Source organism: Gossypium arboreum, chromosome 3 (genome assembly GCF_025698485.1).
Source record: "Gossypium arboreum isolate Shixiya-1 chromosome 3, ASM2569848v2, whole genome shotgun sequence".
Classification (NCBI taxonomy): domain Eukaryota; kingdom Viridiplantae; phylum Streptophyta; class Magnoliopsida; order Malvales; family Malvaceae; genus Gossypium; species Gossypium arboreum.
In genome coordinates, this window is record NC_069072.1 from 133870274 (window position 1) to 133889177 (window position 18904).

At 37.2% G+C, this 18904-nt stretch overlaps 2 protein-coding genes across 2 annotated transcripts; both read right to left on the bottom strand.

Annotated features, from left to right (window-relative positions):
* Positions 1–872: 872 nt before the first annotated feature.
* On the bottom strand, positions 873–2215 carry LOC108475076 (uncharacterized). Its single transcript, XM_017777078.1, has 2 exons — positions 1874–2215; positions 873–920 (listed from the first exon to the last, which is right to left on the bottom strand). Exons 1-2 carry the CDS (start codon positions 2213–2215, stop codon positions 873–875), a joined length of 390 nt encoding a protein of 129 aa, XP_017632567.1.
* A 12796-nt stretch (positions 2216–15011) lies between these two features.
* On the bottom strand, positions 15012–17230 carry LOC108474833 (chromatin modification-related protein eaf6). Its single transcript, XM_053025964.1, has 6 exons — positions 17031–17230; positions 16784–16884; positions 16339–16408; positions 15628–15655; positions 15469–15529; positions 15012–15380 (listed from the first exon to the last, which is right to left on the bottom strand). Exons 1-6 carry the CDS (start codon positions 17133–17135, stop codon positions 15266–15268), a joined length of 480 nt encoding a protein of 159 aa, XP_052881924.1. The 5' UTR covers positions 17136–17230; the 3' UTR covers positions 15012–15265.
* Positions 17231–18904: the final 1674 nt, after the last annotated feature.

Genomic DNA, 18904 nt, shown 5'->3' on the forward strand with positions numbered 1-18904 from the left:
TACCATTTCGGTGAAATGGAGACAGGAAGGGTGAGCCTCGGGACGAGGTATAGGCGACGTGATCGAGGAGGGGTACGGCGCACATGGGCATTAGGGTAAATTTTTTTTTAGATTTTGAGCCTCTCGGGTTTAGGGTTTTGTTGTTATTATTGGGTTTTCTAAAGGGCCGGGCAAATTTGGGCCCGTACAGCTGCCCCTCTTTGCTCATTGTTGTGTAACGGGAATAGAGCAAAGACCATAAAAGGGCCCGTTTTGCCAGGACCTGCTGAGTCCTGACTTTTTTTGGCGCTTCTTTTCTTTAAGTAGCTTTAATATGCTCTACTGCAACTTTGGGGATATAAATCTTGCTCTTTTAACCTGCTCCACTGCAACTTCAAGAAGATGAGGTTTTTACTTTCGACCTGCTCTATTGCCATTTTGGGGGGATAAGATCTGTGATTTATAGCTTCAATCTATTCCACTGCAACTTCAGGGAAACAAAATTTGCTATCTTCAGCCTGCTTCACTGCAACTTCAGGGAGATAAGACTTGTTTTGATCTACTCTACTGTAACTTCAGAGAGATAAGATCTACAATTTATAGCTTCAATCTGTTCCACTGCAACTTCAGGAAAACAAGATTCGCTACCTTCAGCCTGCTCCACTGCAACTTCAGGAAGATAAGACTTGTAACTTTAACCTACTCCACCGTATCTTCAGGGAGATAAGGTTAGTGGCTTCGATCTGCTTCACTGCAACTTCAGGAAGATAAGACTTGTAACTTCAGTCTACTCCACCGTATCTTCAGGGAGATAAAGTTAGTGGTTTCAATCAGCTTCACTGCAACTTTAGGAAGATAAGATTTGCCAAAATTCGTAGTTACAATCGATCTTGCTACATCGTCCTCTGAGGGACATGACCTGTAGAATCGATTTCTTGAGCCTATGCATATGCCAAATGATTAGGATGTCATGAATGAATCAAATGCTCCTAACTAGATGTGCATGGATGATGTTGGCGTGAATGCAAAAATGTTATTTTTAATGTCTAATTTGATATTACTCACTGTTCATCGAAGTTTTATCATTGACGTATTACTCTCCCTTTTTTCTTTAGCTGGTATCTTTTGAAGAACAATCACAATTTAGGCTATTCTTTTCCCAATGTTTCCTTGAATTTAGGTAATTCAAACTAATTAGTCCCGTTTCAGGTCTTTGTATCATTTAAAATCATTTCAGAGTAATATGCAGAACTCCTTTTGAATGTCATTAGTCCGTTAATCGTTATTTCAATGAAAAGTGCTTGAAAAAGATTATCGTAATGGACAAGACGAAATTTTATTGAGAAAAAGCTCAAAATGAATAAGCAATCAAGATAGCAAATTTTGCTAGGGTACAAAACGAATAACATGAAAATAGGTGCCCCAGATATCGTAGCATGAGCTTCTCTGCACAGAGCTTCTCGAGGACCCTTTGAACTTGATATGCGTTTAGAAGACCAAGAGTCTTTTGTTGATGCCCCAAGATGTAGCATCCCTCCTTGTTAATTCAGAGAAAAACAAGACTACCGCATGCCCCAACTTCGATCAAAATTTGAATTGCCCATTCTTGGGTTTTCAATTCAAAACCCCTTTTAGTCTCAAAGCGCCCTTTTACGGGTTTCCGCCTTGGCTTCTCCGTTTTTTCGGTAAAGTACCTCTTAACTGAATCCAAATTTATGGGATTAGGCAGGCTTTTTCCATCCATTTCGGTCAAAATTAGAGCTCCTCCAGAGAAAGCCTTCTTCACCACATATGGTCTTTCCCAATTTGGCATCCATTTTCCTCTAAAGTCCTTTTGTATGGGGAGGATCTTTTTCAAAACAAGGTCTCCCTTATGTTATTCTCTAGGGCATACCTTCTTGTTATAAGCCCACATCATTTGCTTTTGGTACATTTGACCGTGGTGAATAGCTTTCAGCCTCTTTTCATCAATTAGGTTTAGCTGATCGTATCGTGACTGGATCCATTCTGCTTCATCTAACTTTAGTTCTGACAGGACTTGTAGAGAAGGAATTTCAACCTCAATAGGCAAGACCGCCTCCATTTCATAAACCAAAGAGAAAGGTGTTACCCCGGTGGAGGTTCTGACTGACGTTCGGTAGGCGTAGAGGGCGAATGGTAATTTCTCATGCCAATCTTTATAAGTCTCAGTCATTTTTCTCATGATTTTCTTGATATTCTTATTGGCTGCTTCCATCGCACCATTCATTTTTGGGCGATATGGTGACGAGTTATGGTGTTTGATCTTGAATTGGCTACAGACCTCTGCTATCGTGCTATTGTTCAAGTTCAGTATATTGTCAGATATGATCCTCTTAGGCATCCCGTATTGACATATGATCTCTTTTTTTCGGAACTTGCTGATTACCAATTTTGTAACGTTGGCATAAAATGTGGCCTCTACCCACTTGGTGAAGTAATCGATAACCACAAAGATAAATTGATGTCTGTTAGATGCCTTCGGTGAGATCGGCCCAATGACATCCATCCCCCATATGGAGAAAGGCCATGGAGAAGTCATGACATGAAAAGGTGAAGGAGGTACATGAATTTTATCTCCGTAAATTTGGCATTTATGACACTTTTTGGCATAGCTGATGCAATCCATTTCCATAGTGGACCAATAATACCCGAATTTCATGATTTGTCTGGCCATTATGAAACCATTAGCGTGCGTTCTACAGACACCCTCATGAACCTCCTCTAAGATTTATTTTGCCTCAACGGCGTCCACACACCTTAGCAACACCTGACCTTCCTTCTTTTATATAGGATCTCTCCATCCAAGACATAATCACTAGCCAGCCTTATAATTGTCCTTTTATCATTCTCAATCGCTTGGTCAGGGTATTCACGACTTTTCACATATCGTAATATATCTTGATACCAAGGGTGATCATCTTTTTCTTCTTTTTCGTCAATGTTGTAGCAATGAGCCAGAGCCTCATAGATACTCATCTGGATAGGCTTTATATCCTCCTGCTTGTTTACTTTGATCATAGAAGCTAAAGTTGCCAAGGCGTCAACCATCTGGTTTTCATCTCGTGGGAGATAGCAAAAAGTGATGTCGTCAAACTCCTCCATTAACTCCAAAACTAACTTTCGGTAATTAATCAATTTATAGTCTCTCGTCTTCCATTCACCTTTGAGCTGATAGATCATTAATGCAGAATCCCCATATACTTCTAGCACCTTAATTTTGCGTTCAATAGCTGCACGGATACCCATGATGCATGCTTCATACTCCGCCATGTTATTTGTGCAATCAAAATCCAATTTACTAGTAAAGGGATAATGATCTTCATTTGGGGATACCAAAACTGCCCCGATTCCGTTACCCACAGCATTCGAGGCTCCGTCAAAATTCAGTCTTCAGGGATGATCTTCTTGAGAGTCTTCTTCAGTGGTTGTAACATACATTAGATCTTCGTTTGGGAAATCGAAGCTCAAAGGTTCATAATCTTCTAAAGCCCTGCTGGCCAAAAAATCTGCTATTGCACTTCCTTTTATGGCTATTTGGTTCACGTAGACTATGTCTAACTCTGAAAGTAAAATTTGTCAACGAGCCATTCTTCCTTTCAAAGCATTTGACTCCATCATGTACTTCAGAGGGTCTAATTTTGAGATGAGCCAAGTTGTGTGGTACAACATATACTGTCTCAGTCTCCAGGTTGTCCAAATCAAAGCACAACACAATTTCTCGATCGGCGAATATATTTTCTCACATTCGGTGAATTTCTTACTGAGATAATATATCGCTTTCTCTTTTCTTCCCGACTCATTATGTTGGCCTAACACGCATCCCATGGAGTTTTCGAACACTGCCAAATACAATATCAGTGGCTTATCTGGGCAAGGTGGCATTAGCACTAGGGGATTGGACAGATAATGCTTGACCTTATCAAAAGTTCTTAGGCACTCCTCATCCCATACACTTGGGTTATGTTTCTTAAGGAGACAGAATATCGGGTCACACTTCTCTGTTAGTTGTGAAATAAACCGGGTGATGTAGTTTAGCCTTCCTAGGAAGCCTCGAACTTCTTTTTGAGTGCGTGGCAGAGGTAACTCTTGTATGGCTTTGACTTTATCTGGGTCGATTTTGATCCCTTTTTCACTGACTATGAATCCTAACAGCTTTCTTGACCTGGCCTCGAATGTACATTTTACGGGATTGAGCTTTAAATGAAACTTTCTTAACCTTAAGAACAATTTATTCAAGACTTGTATGTGCTCTTTTTTTGTCCTGGATTTTGCAATCATGTCATCGACGTAAACTTCGATCTCCTTGTGCATCATATCATGAAACAGAGTTACAATGGCTCTCTGATATATCGCTCTTGCGTTCTTCAGTCTGAATGACATCAACTTATAACAAAACGTTCCCCACATGGTCACGAATGTGGTTTTTTCCATGTCTCCGAGGTGCATCTTTATCTGGTTGTATCCCAAAAAACCATCCATGAAGGAGAAAAGTGAGTAACCTGCCGTGTTATCCACTAATATATCAATGTGATGCAACGGGAAATTGTCTTTTGGGCTGGCTTTGTTCAGATCTCGATAGTTTACGCACATCCGTACTTTTCTATCTTTCTTAGGAACTGGGACTATATTGGCTACCCATTCTGAATATTTAACCACTCGTAAGAAACCGACATCAAATTATTTCTTGACCTCCTTCTTTATCTTCAACAGAACATCAGGTCTCATTCTTCGGAGTTTCTGTTGGACTGGCTTACTCTCTTCCTTTATGGGGAGTCGGTGTACCACAATATCGGTATTTAACTCGGGCATGTCTTGATATGACCATGCGAAGACATCTTTAAATTCTTGTAGTAGCTAAATGAGATCTCGTTTTGTCTCCACGGTAATACAGGCTCCAATCTTCACCTATTTTCCTTCTCCTAAGCTCACAATTTCCACTGACTCATTGTGAGGTAGGATTTGTTTTTCATCTTGTTCTACCATCCTTAACAAATCCGGAGATAGGTTACAGTTTCGGTTATCTTCAAAATCTTGAGAATCTTCCGTACAAATATCTTGCTCAAAAGGAGACTCTGAGTCAGTAGCAGCGTTATTTATATCATTGATATCTGAAGACCTGTTATAGAGATGAAGAAAAGTCCAGAGAACAAAAGAATCTAAGAATATTTATTGGTGGTATGATTATGAATGAAATGGAAAGAATAAAAGAATATTTGCTCAAGATGATACGCAAAAGTGCATTTTTATTGAAATAACGATATTTGGACATATGCCTATTTTATAAAAGGATTCTTATTGCCCCTAGGCTTAAAGCAATAAGCTTGTTTTGGAAATTACTCTGAATTAATCTTAAAGGTTACAGGGATCTTCTCTGCGGTCTAATTGTTTAAAACACTCCCGGGCATGTACGGGCAAATGCCTACATGATCTTCGTCTTTTGTTTCTTCCTTGGATATGGCGTTAATGCTCAATTTTTTCAACATTTCTTCGGCAGACCCCTTCCTCGTCGATCTTCCTTCAGAGTAAATAGTCCCTTCTGACATGAATGTTCTGGATATGTGAGGAAATGTCATTGGCTCCCATTTGACCTATTCTCCATTTAAACGCGCTCTTCTCCTCTCTTGTTTCTTATCTATCTCCTTTTTCTTCTGCCTTGCATCTGGCTTGTACCTTAAACCAAAACGGTCTCATTTGTTTGTGAGCATAGGTGCCTTGATCCTTCTTTGTAGATTTCTTCCAAGCCCCTTTCCGGATAAAGCTCCTATTCCAATTGTCAGTTGCAAGCCTATCCTGGTAGTTTTGGAATTTTGGGCACCGGGACCTTGTTCCCTTCGACAATAAAGGTTGCATTCACAAATTCTAATGATCGAAAGAGCATTCTATTACTTCATCATCTGTCCCCACATATGGTGCCTCGTTGGTAACAGATGCAATGATATCTTCTTCTGCGTTTACGGTCACCAATCGGCCTTCCGTTACAAATTTGAGCTTTTGATGTAACGACGATGGCACCACTCCTGTTGAGTGAATCCATGGCCTTCCCAACAAGTAATTGTAAGAGAGCTTGATGTCCATCACTAAGAAATCTATCTTGTATGTGCTTGGACCGATTAAAAAGGGTATTTCAATCCTCCCCATTACCTTACTTTCAGTACCATCAAATGCCCTCACTACATTTTGGCATGTCTTCATATGGGAACTATCCACTGGCAACCTATTCAGCGTAGATAGGGGTAGGACATTAGTGCAGACCCATTGTCAATCAACACTCCCGGTAGTGTGTATCTTTTACAGCGGGTGGTGATGTGTAGCGCTTTTGTTGACCCCATTCCCCCTGGCGGTATTTTATCGTCATTGAAAAATATGAAATTATCGGCACTTATATTATTGACGAGATGGTCCAGCTTGTTGACAGAAATATCATCCGCGACGTAAGTTTCGTTTAGTACCTTCATTAACGCGCTCCGATGTGTCTCCGAACTCAAGAGCAAAGCTGGCACTGAGATGCGAGCCGGTTGCTTGTGTAACTGTTCAACCACGCTGTACTCACTATACTTTAAGAATTTCAAGAATTCTCTAGCTTTATTCTCGGTTACTGGCTCGTTGATTGGCGACTTAAGCCTGATCGTTTTTTCTTTCCTTTGCTCAACTATTGGGGTCTTTCTTTTAACTGTTTCAGTTCCTGTACCCGTAGGGTCATAACGTCTCCCACTACGTGTATAGAAACCTATATTTTGGTTCTCCTTTGAAGTGCTAGCCGAGTTTTCCATACCCGGGATCATCACATTGCAGTCGTAATTCCAGGAAACCCTTTTACTATCTTTGTAAGGGAAGGATACCGACTTATGGATTATGACTCTCGGCGCCATTTGTACTCCTGCTTCATTATTCCTCGGTCGCGAAATTATCACCACAGGATGATTAACTCTTTGGACCCCTTCCCTCGTTCCTTCCTCTGAGGCGCAAACCTCTCATTCATCTGATCCTTCTATTTCTTCATAAAATTCTATCTCCTTATTGTCCATCAGATTTTGCATATGGACCTGAACTTATTGCACTCTTGGATGTCATGGCCTTCATCAGTATTAAACTCACAGTATCTTCTCGCTTCTCTAGGCCTTTCCCTTAAATCTTGTGTGACTAAACCTCTTTCCACCATCCTCTTCCAAACCTATTTCAATGGAGTTTTTACCTCTAATACATCCATCTTGGTTCTTCTCCTTCCATTTTCAATTATCGCATTTATCCCTTTGTCTGAATGATTAGGTAACGGATTCCCGGCCACATTAGGTCTTGAGGGCTTGTCGAACTTCACAACGCCCATAGCTATGAACCATTCGACTACTTTTTTAAAGGCAGTACAATTCTCAATCGTGTGTCCCGAGATTCCTGCATGGTATTCGCATTGAGCATTTGCGTCATACCACTTAGGGAACGGAGGTTGCAGGGGTTTCAAGTAGTAATGTAACACCACATGGACATCGAATAAATTCTGATACAACTCCCTGTATGACATTGGGATAGGCGTAAACTGGACCCTTTCCGTGTTAGGCCTCGGGTTTAAATATTGTTTTTTAGAGCCCTGATGGCTGGTAGTCACTGTTTTTGGTTGGCTCACAGTGACTGGCTTGGAGTAACTCTTATTGTATACGCCCGCGTTGGTCACCTCATTTTCTTTCCTTTTCGGAGCTGATTTCTTGGCATTTTCCCCTGTTTTGATCTTCCCGTATCTTATCGTGTTCTCTATCATCTCTCCTAACATTACTATGTCTGAGAAGCTCTTAGTAGCACTTCCCAGCATGTGGTTAATAAACGGAGCTTCCAGAATGTTGATAAAGAGCATAGTCATTTCTTTCTCTAGAAGAGGTGGTTGGACTTGCGTCGCCACCTCTCTCCATCTTTAGGTGTGCTGCTTGAAACTCTTATTTTGTTTCTTCTTCATGTTTTGTAACATGATTCGATAGGATGCTATGTCTGTCACATGGCCGTATTGCTTCATGAAAGCTTGTGCCAAGTCTTTCCATGAATGGATTTGCGCGCGACTTAATTAGTTGTACCATTTGGACGCAGACCTGACCAAACTGTTTTGGAAGCAGTGGATCAATAATTGATCATTATGAACATACCATGCCAAAACATGATGATGTGAGCCTCTGGACAGCTAGTTCCATTGTATTTTTCAAAGTCTGGGATTTTGAACTTAGGAGGGAGGATTAAGTCTGGGACTAAGCTCAGATCTTTAGTGTCGATCCCACAATAATAGTCAGTACTTTCCATCACTTTAAACTTTTCCTCTAACCACTTGCATCAGTCTTCCAATTCTTTCGAAAGCCCTGTTCTCACTCTTTCTTCTTCTGCCATATTATCTAGATCAGGGATTGTAGGATTAATAGGGTTATCCTTAGGATTAGAGCCTGAGCCTGTTTGATAATTGATTGGCATTGAGGTATCAGTCTGAAATTGCTAAGGCCTGATCGTAATGGACGATCTTCACATGTGTAGTTCGGGTTGCATTTGAGCATTCGTTGGGGTGAAACCAGGGGGATAGAGGAGATCTTCAGTAATGGATGGCCTCTGCGTGTGTGTCTCATGCTGCGTTTGAGCGTTTGTCGGGGTAAAACTAGGGGGTAAAGGGAATCTCCATTGTTATTTCCCATATCGGCTATAGGGCCATTTCCTTTGTCTGGTCTACTAGTCAGTAGTTGGGTTAGCTCTTCCATCATATTTCTTTGGGATTCCAGCATCTGGTCCCTCATTTCTTGCTGGATTTTTGCTAACTGTTCTTGCACTTGTGCTTGCATCTGCTTCTGCATCTCTTTCTGCATTTGCTCCAGTCTCTCTAGTTTTTTATCCATTGCTTTAGTTTTTCTTCTTGTACAGTAGGGATGTGTATTTGGGAGATTTTTGTCGGTTTCCAGATTACTGAAATATTTTTAATTAATTAGAATCTTTTTATGGCCTTTAATACATATGATGTAATGTAATGCAAATGCATGAATGCAAAGGAATGGATGAATGCAAAAAGAGGCGTTGATTCTGATTCAATTTCATTAGAACAACTTTACTAGAAACAAAATTTATTTACACAGAACGGATAATTATATATACGACTTTGCCCTAATGCCCAAAGCTTTAACTTTCCTAAGAAGCCAAGCTAAGTCCCGGCCTCGATTTGATTCTGACTCGTATTTTAGGCTTAATATATCAGCCTAAACTGCCAAGGTTTGCAAATGATCGGCTATCACTCTAACTTGGGCCACAGCTTCACCCATGATATAATCTCTATTTCTGATCTGATCTTGAGAATGGTAAAGTTGTGTTTTGTAATGTTCATTGTTTACCTCAAGAAATTCCACTCGACTTTTGCTATCTTGTAGTGTCGTCTCGAGTTCTTCTATTTTCCCTTTTATCTCATCGATCTTGCTCAGGCTGGCCTTCAACTCGGTTACAGAGTTACGGCTACGATGTAGATATAGCGATTTTTCCAATTTAGCTATTCGAGCTTTTAACCTTTCTTTTTCGCTTTGGCTTTCTGACGAACTCTTTTTCAAAACATCTTCTCACACTCGAACATCTTGAAACTTCTTCTCCCAGTAATCGGCTCTAGCCTTTTCTTTTTCAATTTCTTGACGCCACTGATCCAACGTTTTACCCAAACCGGCAGTTCTTATTGACATACGCAGCTTCTTATAATCAGTTTTCAGACTATCTAAGTCCTCTTCGACTTTATTCGTCCCTTTCCTTAGCTTTTCACCCTCTAGCTTGTGGATGTCGACATCTAATCCTAGCCGCATCTTTTCCTCCTCTAATTGTTTTATTTTCTTTCTCAATTCCGAGCTCCTTTTTTCAAAGTCTTGTTTGATGATCTTTAACTCGGATGGGACTACTTGTAAATGCTCTTCTATTGGTCGGGCATTTTCCTGACTTGACATTGGGATGTTGTCATTGACTCTTTTAATCTACCATCGGTCATACTCGGGGGTCGTTATTGGACCTATCGTGAATCCTTTCATTCTTCGGGTTCGTTTCCAAGCATTTGACATATCACAAACATTTTTCCTATAATTGTCGTCCTGATAAGAGAACTCACATTGAGCTAACCCTTGTGTTGCTAGTACGAACTGCCTTGAGCGATACTGTCTTAAAACAAGTAGTGGAGCATACCCAATGGCTCCCTATATCCCGAGTAAGGGGACCCAGTTAAAGTCTCCATACCGATATAAGATCTCGCCAGGGATCATCCATGGGGCTCTCTACTCGAAATCTTCAGCTTGTAGATTCTGGAGAATCGCCATCCACTTTTCTTTAGAAAGGTTATCCTGCCTTGTCGTACCCACTAATTCTTTTAGTGGGGAGTAGTTCTCTGAGAAAACTTGATAGGAGACCTTTTCTACTTTCCAAAAGTGGCTATGAAACCAAGCCAACAATAACTGAGCACACCCTATGGATCTTCCTTCACCTGCTCTCCGACATGCGTTCAAGGGCCTGAAAGTTTCCTCTAGGATTGTCGAGACGGGTGTGACCCATTTATCAAGTCGATCGAAAAGGTCTGAGACTGCTTCATCTACATATCCTAATGTATTAGGAAAGACAACCAAACCGTAGATGCTCAAGGCGAACACGTCAACCCTCTTTCTTATATCCGGATGCGCTAGGATTAGATCTCTCAAGTTCTTCCAAGGAATACACTTACTGTTTCCTTTCTGCTTAATTCGGCTTGCAACCCACTGTTCGCTCATCCCCATGATACTCACTAAATTTTTTACGAAGGCTGTGACATTAGTAGCTCTTGAATAGGCTTTGTTGACCTGAATCTTCGGGCAACGAAGTAAAGCCATGTACTCCTCCACAGTTGGTACGAAATCAAGTTTTCCGAAAATGAAGCAACTGTAGGTGGGATTCCAAAATTACACGAAGGCTCGAAATAGATGCTTGTCCACCTTTGTATCGAGCAAATAGGGTAGGTCACCGTAATTACAATAAAAGAGTTGCTTGACCTCGTCACTTCATTGACCCCATATCTCCTTTAGTTCTTGTAGGTCACTTTGAGTTACAACGATGCTAGTGAAATCCCACAATTCTGATTCATATCCTTCGGTCAAACTATCATCTTTCTCTTGTTGTGTCGTCTCGGACCATACTCGGACTGCCGCATTATCCTCCACTCTATCAAGAAACCCTTTTTCCATGCTAAGCTCTTCTACTTAGTAACCGAATGGGAATCAACACCTTTTTATGATGAAATGCCATGCAATAACAACAAAACACAACAAGTCAGTATTGTATAACAAAACTTAAAGCAAACAGGAAATATTAAGTACCTAATCGGGTAATCACTAGGGTCTGGTGCGGTTCTACCTAGAGTAGGCTCTTAGGGCTCATTATATGTGGTTCGGTTCTAGAGTAAGGGTACTCGGACTAGTAGATTCCTCAATCCTCACCCATTATAGGCTCATATAGACCGAGTTTAGTTCAGGGAAATACATTTTCCTATGGCTACACGGAGATGAAAATCTCACGAAGACATAGGTACGGATATATCCCGAAAGTAATTCACTATCCTACACGGAGGTGAAAACCTCACGAAGGAATAGTTTCTCACTCCCACTTAAGAGGTGTGACCATAACGGTCATGCAATGCAATATGCGAGGATATATACATAAAAAAACTCGAAGCAACAAAGAAAATAGGAACAAAATGATGAAAACCATAAGAAAAACGGATGAAATGCAATGAAGGGATCGTAAGTTTAAAACGAATTTTAATTTTCGACAAAGGAAAAAAATTAATCAATTTATGGCTCGACTCTTAAGTCCCCAGTGGAGTCGCCAAGCTGTCGAAACTATTTTTTTAAAAAAAAAGGGGATCAACTTTGGTTTTGAAAATGAAAACGAAAAAAAGGGAGTCGCCACCAATCCTTTTTGCTTAGGTGTGAACGGATCACCTAATATTTTGATTGTTTTAATAAAATATTTTATTTTATTAAAAAAACGATTTTGGTCTACGAAATTTGAGAAAACGGGTTTGGGAGTTGGTTACGTACGAGGAAGGATTAGCACCCTCGTAACGCCCAAAATTGGTATCTAATTGATTAATTAACGTCTTAATGTCGAAAATTTAAAAGATTTTGAAATAAAATTTAAAATACAATCCCTTGTTATGAATGTTTGAAAAACTTGAAGTGGATAATAAGATTCTCTTGTTTCGAAGAAATACAATATCACATCCAACATGTAGGACACGATATTTCAACCTTCGATACCAAAATCGTCTCATAATTTCCAAAACTTATGCATTGAAAATCTAAAAAGGATATTCGGTCATTTGGTCAAACAACAAATCAAAACCCAACACGTAGGGCACAATTTCTCAAAATTTCCAAACGCCAGATATTGCCTTGTTTAAAAAATCTCGAATAAAAATGCAATAGTATGAAACAATTAAGATTATCTTGTTTCAAAGAAATGAAATATCACATCCAGCACGTAGGACACGATATTTTAAACCTTCGATACCAAAATCATCTCATGATTCCCGAAACTCATATATTGAAAATTTGAAAAGGGATATTTGGTTGTTCGGTCAAACGATAAGTCGAAACCCAACATGTAGGGCACGATTTCTCGAAATTTCCAAACGCCAAATATTGCCTTATTTAGAAAATTTATTTTTTGAAATATAATGAGTATGACATTTAACGATGAGTGTAATTTTGTTTGAACTAAAACGTAACGTTTCACACACGATATGATTTAAACTAGTTAAAATGAAAGGTAATATGGAGCATGGAATAGTGATAGTTGAATTAGATGCTATGTTATTGAAGGTCAATGAAGATACTAACAAATAATTTCTAAGGCATGCAAAGGCGACATACAATGAATATTATTTAAATACCAATATCAACAATTAAAGAAAAAATGGAATAGATAATATGAATAATTTAAAATAAATGACAAAACAATAAAAAATTCACCAAATAGTTTAGCAATATACGACATCTTGAGATAATAATCGAAAGAATAATAAAAGAGTTTAAAATGGTTTAAATAAAATAGCATATAAAAATTAAAAATAGATAATATATAAGATGGTTTAACTTAAATGACGTGTAAAATATTTAGAATAAATAATGTGAAAAGAGAAGTTCGAGGTAAAATGATGTATAAAAAACGTTTAAATAAATAAATATAAAAGAAATATATGTATACATGTAATAATTTAAAATACAAAGATACATATAAAAGTCTCAAAATAAATACTACATGTGATGATTTAAAAGAAATGATATATGATAAATATTTAAAATTGATAATAATTTAAAATGCATGATATATTCAAAAGTAATTACAATAATAATAGTTATAATAATATAGATAAATACAAAAAAATGATGAAATAATAATAATAAACTAAGGAATAACAATGATACTAACAATAATATAAACAATAATACAAACAAAAAAAATAGCAAGAACAATAATAATAATGGAATGAAGGTAATAATAATAATAGCAAATAATAAGCGCGAAAATAAAATACAATTATAGTAACAATAATATTAAATAATAAAATAACAAAAGGGACGAAAAGAGGCCAATTTGAACTTTAAACAGAAATTCGGGGGCAAATTTGAAAGAAAATAAAAGAGAAAAGGGTCAATTTGCACACGCGAATAATATGGGAGGACCAGATGGGTAATAAACCCGTTCCTCAAAACGCACAGTCTTATCAGGGGCCCGAATAAAATAATAAGGAAATTTCAGGGGTAAAATTAGAAATAAAAAAAAGTAGAATTGGACCCTATTGAACTAAGCCTCAAAAACGGAAGGACTGAGGGCGCAAATATACCCTCAGTCCAAAACGCGCGGATCTTAGGCCGTTCATGGGTCAGGTCGCAGGTTATTTCACTGAAAAGGCGCTGTTTTAGTTACTGGTGACCTTAGTACCAGAACGACACCGTTTTGCTGCACCATTTAAACCAATTTTTATTACTTTTTTTTCTTATTTTGCTTCATCTTCTAAAACAGAACACCCCTCCCCCTGGTTTATGCTTTGCTAGGGTTTCAAAAGAAACCCATCATCACCGTCATTGCACAACGCCAGGAGGGCAGTGGTTGAGGCCGTGTGAGGGGTTCTTTTTAACCCCGGTTTGGAGCACCCGAAGACGGTGCTTTCCTTGGCTTGAGAACCCGAGAAAAGAGACCTCATTTTCCTTTTGGGAATCAGTCTCAACGACGGAGCAGGGACTTCGACGACCGACTCCGGGCTTTAGGTAAATCCTCTTTTCTCTTTTCTTTTATATGTTTTTATTAAAAACTTATTTGAGAACTGAAAATAAAATAAAGAAACAAGAAGTAAAAACGAGAGAACAACGAGACTCAGCCTTTTTTTTTTTATTGCTTTGTATCCGTGTAAAAAATTACATTGTCGATTCTGGCTCTTATAGCTTTTACAACACTTTGTATTCGCTACTGTTACTATTGTTTATGCATTTTATCTCTACTTCTCTGCTTTCGTTTCTGTTGTCCTTTTTTTCTTCTTGCAGGTGTTTTTAGAGGGTCAACGAATAAAAGAGGCCAACCCTTTGCCGTTTCGGTGAAATGGAGACAGGAAGGGCAGGCCTCGGGGCGAGAATCCATGGGACGAGGTATAGGCGACGTGATCGAGGAGGGGTACGGCGCACATGGGCATTAGGGTAAAAACTTTTTTTGATTTTGGGCCTCTCGGGTTTAGGGTTTTGTTGTTATTATTGGGTTTTCTAAAGGGCCGGACAAATTTAGGCCCGTACAGTAGTAATGGTTCCCAAATTCCTACTACGATATACAGATGCATAGCTAATACGTAAAGGACGAGTGAGGGCAAAATTAAAAATTTTCCCCTCTTGTTAAACTAATGATTATTTAAAACACAATTAAAACACGACAAAATCTGAAAACAATGAACAGCTACGACATGAATTAAGATGTCTAAAAAAATACAACTGGAGTTGAGCTTAGAGTATACATAATTCTATGCGAATATTCAACAACATAATACAATGAAATCAATCAAGATACAGGAAAGTGGAAATTATACAATAATTATACATGATACATGACACCTAGATTTGCAACATTCCAAAAAGTAATACAAGCTACCCTAACGACTGCTTTCAACATCAAGGCTACCTAAGACTAATACTCAGAATTCCCTTCAATTGTAATAAAAAGAACACCTACAAACCTACATTTAAAATTACATTTTAAGTGGTTGTTTTATAACTTATCTCAAGCTCATATCAGGGTCATCTTCATCATCAAAATCTTGTTCGCTTGATGGCCTCGTTCTCTTTCCATCTCTTGCTGATGAGGCGGTCCTTCCCTTCTTCTGTTTCCCTCTGAAAGTAAAATAAATAAATGAACCAACTCAGTCTTTAACTTGTTTAAATAGAAACCCAAATAGTAAAGATGGATGAGCACTCTCACTGGCCATTGGCAGCTAAGCCTCCACCCTTAGACCGAGCTGAGCCAAAGTCAGATCTTCCATCTGCAACAGAGAAGATTCCGTATCACACAATGTCAAAAATAGCATTTTAAGTTGGGGGGGGGGGGGGTAACATTGGTATCTTAGTGAACAAGGTTTACCATCTTGTCTAACTCCAAGTTCGTCAGCCTGAACATAAAGAAGCAAAGTGAACAAAGCAGTCTTTATTAAACCTGAATAAATATCTCAACTACATGTCCATTTTTGCACAATTGATTTCTGCTCAAACAAATCGAAGGTGCAGCACAATTGCACAATCATGGTAAGGCTGGGATAATATAAACAGCAACAATTTCATTCACCAACTGTAAATAACGGTTTGTCTCAACACAATAAGCAAACGGATATTCTTTTGAGAAAGATACGCTAGAAGAAAATCTAAAGATGAGAATCAACGGTACTGACTTTACATTTCGTCACTCAATAAATGCTTTTATGTTCTAATATGATCACAGATAGTAGAAATAGAGCATATGAGTCCTAGAAGGGTATATTACTGAAAAAGCTCCTTTATGCTTTGAGTTTAATCAAGTTTTGAGCGAAACCCTAATACCAAACTTCCACTAACCATCTCAGCATGCCTTGTTGCTATTACATTACGCTGCAAGTTCTCCTAGTGTCTGTCCGCACAATAAAATGTAACATCCAAATATGTCTATGCCAAAAGCAACTCGACGTACCAAATTAGCATTCCTAACTCTAACTACCTAACACTAAATTCGCAAGTGTTGCCTCTGCTCCATGAGAACGAACTAGAAAGAGGTAAAAGGAACAGTTAATGTATAAATACCGAAGCTTATTCCATCACATACCACTGGTGACGTGACTGATGACAAAGAAAACAATCTATCTTCAGGCTGAAATTTCCTAGACCTCTTCAAGCTACATACAAAAACAAGTTCACATGAATTTTCCGTCACCAAAAAAAAAAAAAAATAAAAAATAAAAAAAATTAACAACCAGCAGAGTATTCAGTAGGAGTCTCAATTAACATATAATTATGATAAAAACAGGTACAAAATTTTCATTAATCAAGCAAAGTATTGTTATTGTAACCTAAGCTATTATGAAAATACAAGCTTATGTAACAATTTTCACCCTAATTTTTCAATAGAACTAGAAAATTTTCCAGAGAAGAAGTTCAAATTCATACAATTGACAATAATGTGCAAATTGGCAATTAAATGATTAAAAATAAATTCAGATATAAAATTACCAGCAGTAGATAAAATATGGGTTAATAAAAAATATAATTACTTTGCCGTGTTCTTGGATGAAGAAAGAAACCCTTCGAATCCTTTCAAAACATGCCCGAAATGGCTCGAATCTTGCAAATAATTAGTTTCTAACTCAAAAACCTGAAAAAAAATATGAATTAAATTAAGAAATTTAATCTTATAGCAAAATTCATCGAATTTGTAGCTTCTTTACCAATATATATATACACATAAAAGAGGGAAAAGAAAGAGCAAAATTTTCCATGGGGAAGCAGGAAAACTATTACCTGCTTTTCGATATTGCGAAGCTCGTCTTGAAGCTTTTCTCTTTTGTTCATGAGAGAAGAAAGGATGGCGGCTGGATTCCCCGAACTTTTGTGCCCTAACGACATTTTCGTTAGGAAAAAGAAAATAAAAAAGCTTGAGCAGAGAAAATTGAAAACGAAGATTTTAACAGTATCTTTAATCCTTTTCCATAAAGTTTTTTTTTCAAACCGTAAATAATTTTAATTTTTTAAATAATAAAAAGTATAAATGTTATAATTTTTCTTGCAAAGTCGACTCACATAAAATAAAATTTCTGATTTAAAATCTTATAGAGGAATTAAATCTTGATTTTTAATTTAGATTTATGATCTGAATCAATATTTAATTTAAAAATTATATATAAATATTAATATAAAATTAATATAAAATTTTCTCCATTTTACTATTTTTAATTGATTTAAGAGCACCTAAATAAATCTCGATTAAAATATTTTTTTATAAAGAAAGAGTCCAGAGGTGTAATCGAGTCGAGTTGAGTCCAAATACTATTAGATTTGAGCTTAATACTCGGTTCGAGCTTAATCAAACATATTTTTTAAGCTTGAGTTCAATTCGAGATATAATCAAACTACTTAAACCCAATCTCAATTAAGTTTATTTACCTATTTTTGTACTCAAGCTCGAGCTTGACTCGATAATTAAGCTTAGTGTTAATAATATATACATAGGGTAATAATGTAATTTAATAATATAAAAATATAAAAAACTCGATAAAGCTTGCAAGCCATTTGAGTTTAATATTAAGCTTGAATTTGGCTCGAGTACTCAATAATTATCAAATCAAGTGAAATTTTTTCAAGTTATACTTGAAATAATTTGCAAGCACTAATATCTCATTTATACCCTTAAGAAGAATTGATCTAACCTAAATCTAAAATAAAAATTCAAACTTGAAATTAATCTTTCCTATATAGGTTGAATCGAGCTAAACAATGACTTGACATTTTAAAAGTTTTTGTGTCCGTTTTATTTTTACAAATTACAAATTGAGAGAAGCTATGGAAGCAACAAAATTTTAAAAGTTTTTGTGTCTGACAATTTGATTTTGCACGGGACATAAGGTTCTGTACTACTGTTGAGATTGAATTATGAGGTATCTATGATAGATTGATGCTAGCAAGGAAAATGAAAGTGAGGCAGGTGCTCCGGGATACGGGCAGGTTAACAACTTTGGATCTTATCTGTATGAAGGGTGAGATGGATTATGATAATGTTGTGCTATGGAGCATAAAAAGACTAGTTGCTTGTGATTGAAAAATTGAGTTCAAGTATGTGTTTTGTGAATGAAATCAATTAGCGGATTGAATGACGATCATGACTTTTAATCTTGAATTGAGTATTTGTGTTTTTCCATAACCACTAAATACAATTCTTTGAACTCTACATGAAAATTTAGATAATTTTATAGTGCCTAAAATGATCACAGTTTAATTCTTGCTATTTACATATACCAAAAAAATCAAATAAAGAGTTATATGATTGATCTACATCATCTATAATTTTTATCAGGAATTTTTAAAATATATATGAAATGGAAATATATACTGTAAAAAGTATAAATCTGACCCAAATACATTTTGTTAAATGTATCTAAGCTGTTTAAAAAAAATTATTTTGTTCCATATCCCCAATTTTGAGGTCCCCCATTTTTATGGTCCCTTCTACCAGAAAAGTTGTTTTCCGAAAGCGAGGCATAAAAACAATTTGTAAAAGAAAAGGGTAAATTACACTTAAGATTATTAAACTATTAATAAATTTACGTTTTGGTCACTCAACTTTAAAAAATTACAAAATAGTCATTGAACTATTCAAAAGTTTTTATTTATGACATTGG

What these genes read in the sequence shown, in the direction of transcription:
- LOC108474833 (XM_053025964.1), bottom strand. Translation starts at nt 17,135, where the DNA reads ATGTCGTTAGGGCACAAAAGTTCGGGGAATCCAGCCGCCATCCTTTCT. An exon ending in ACTTGGAGTTAGACAAGATG is followed by an intron (nt 15,530 to 15,627) that starts GTAAACCTTGTT and finishes TCTCTGTTGCAG; the next exon opens with ATGGAAGATCTGACTTTGGC. An exon ending in GGCTTAGCTGCCAATGGCCA is followed by an intron (nt 15,381 to 15,468) that starts GTGAGAGTGCTC and finishes TTTTACTTTCAG; the next exon opens with AGGGAAACAGAAGAAGGGAA.
- LOC108475076 (XM_017777078.1), bottom strand. Translation starts at nt 2,215, where the DNA reads ATGGAAGCAGCCAATAAGAATATCAAGAAAATCATGAGAAAAATGACT. An exon ending in TGTGGGCTTATAACAAGAAG is followed by an intron (nt 921 to 1,873) that starts GTATGCCCTAGA and finishes GCATATGCATAG; the next exon opens with GCTCAAGAAATCGATTCTAC.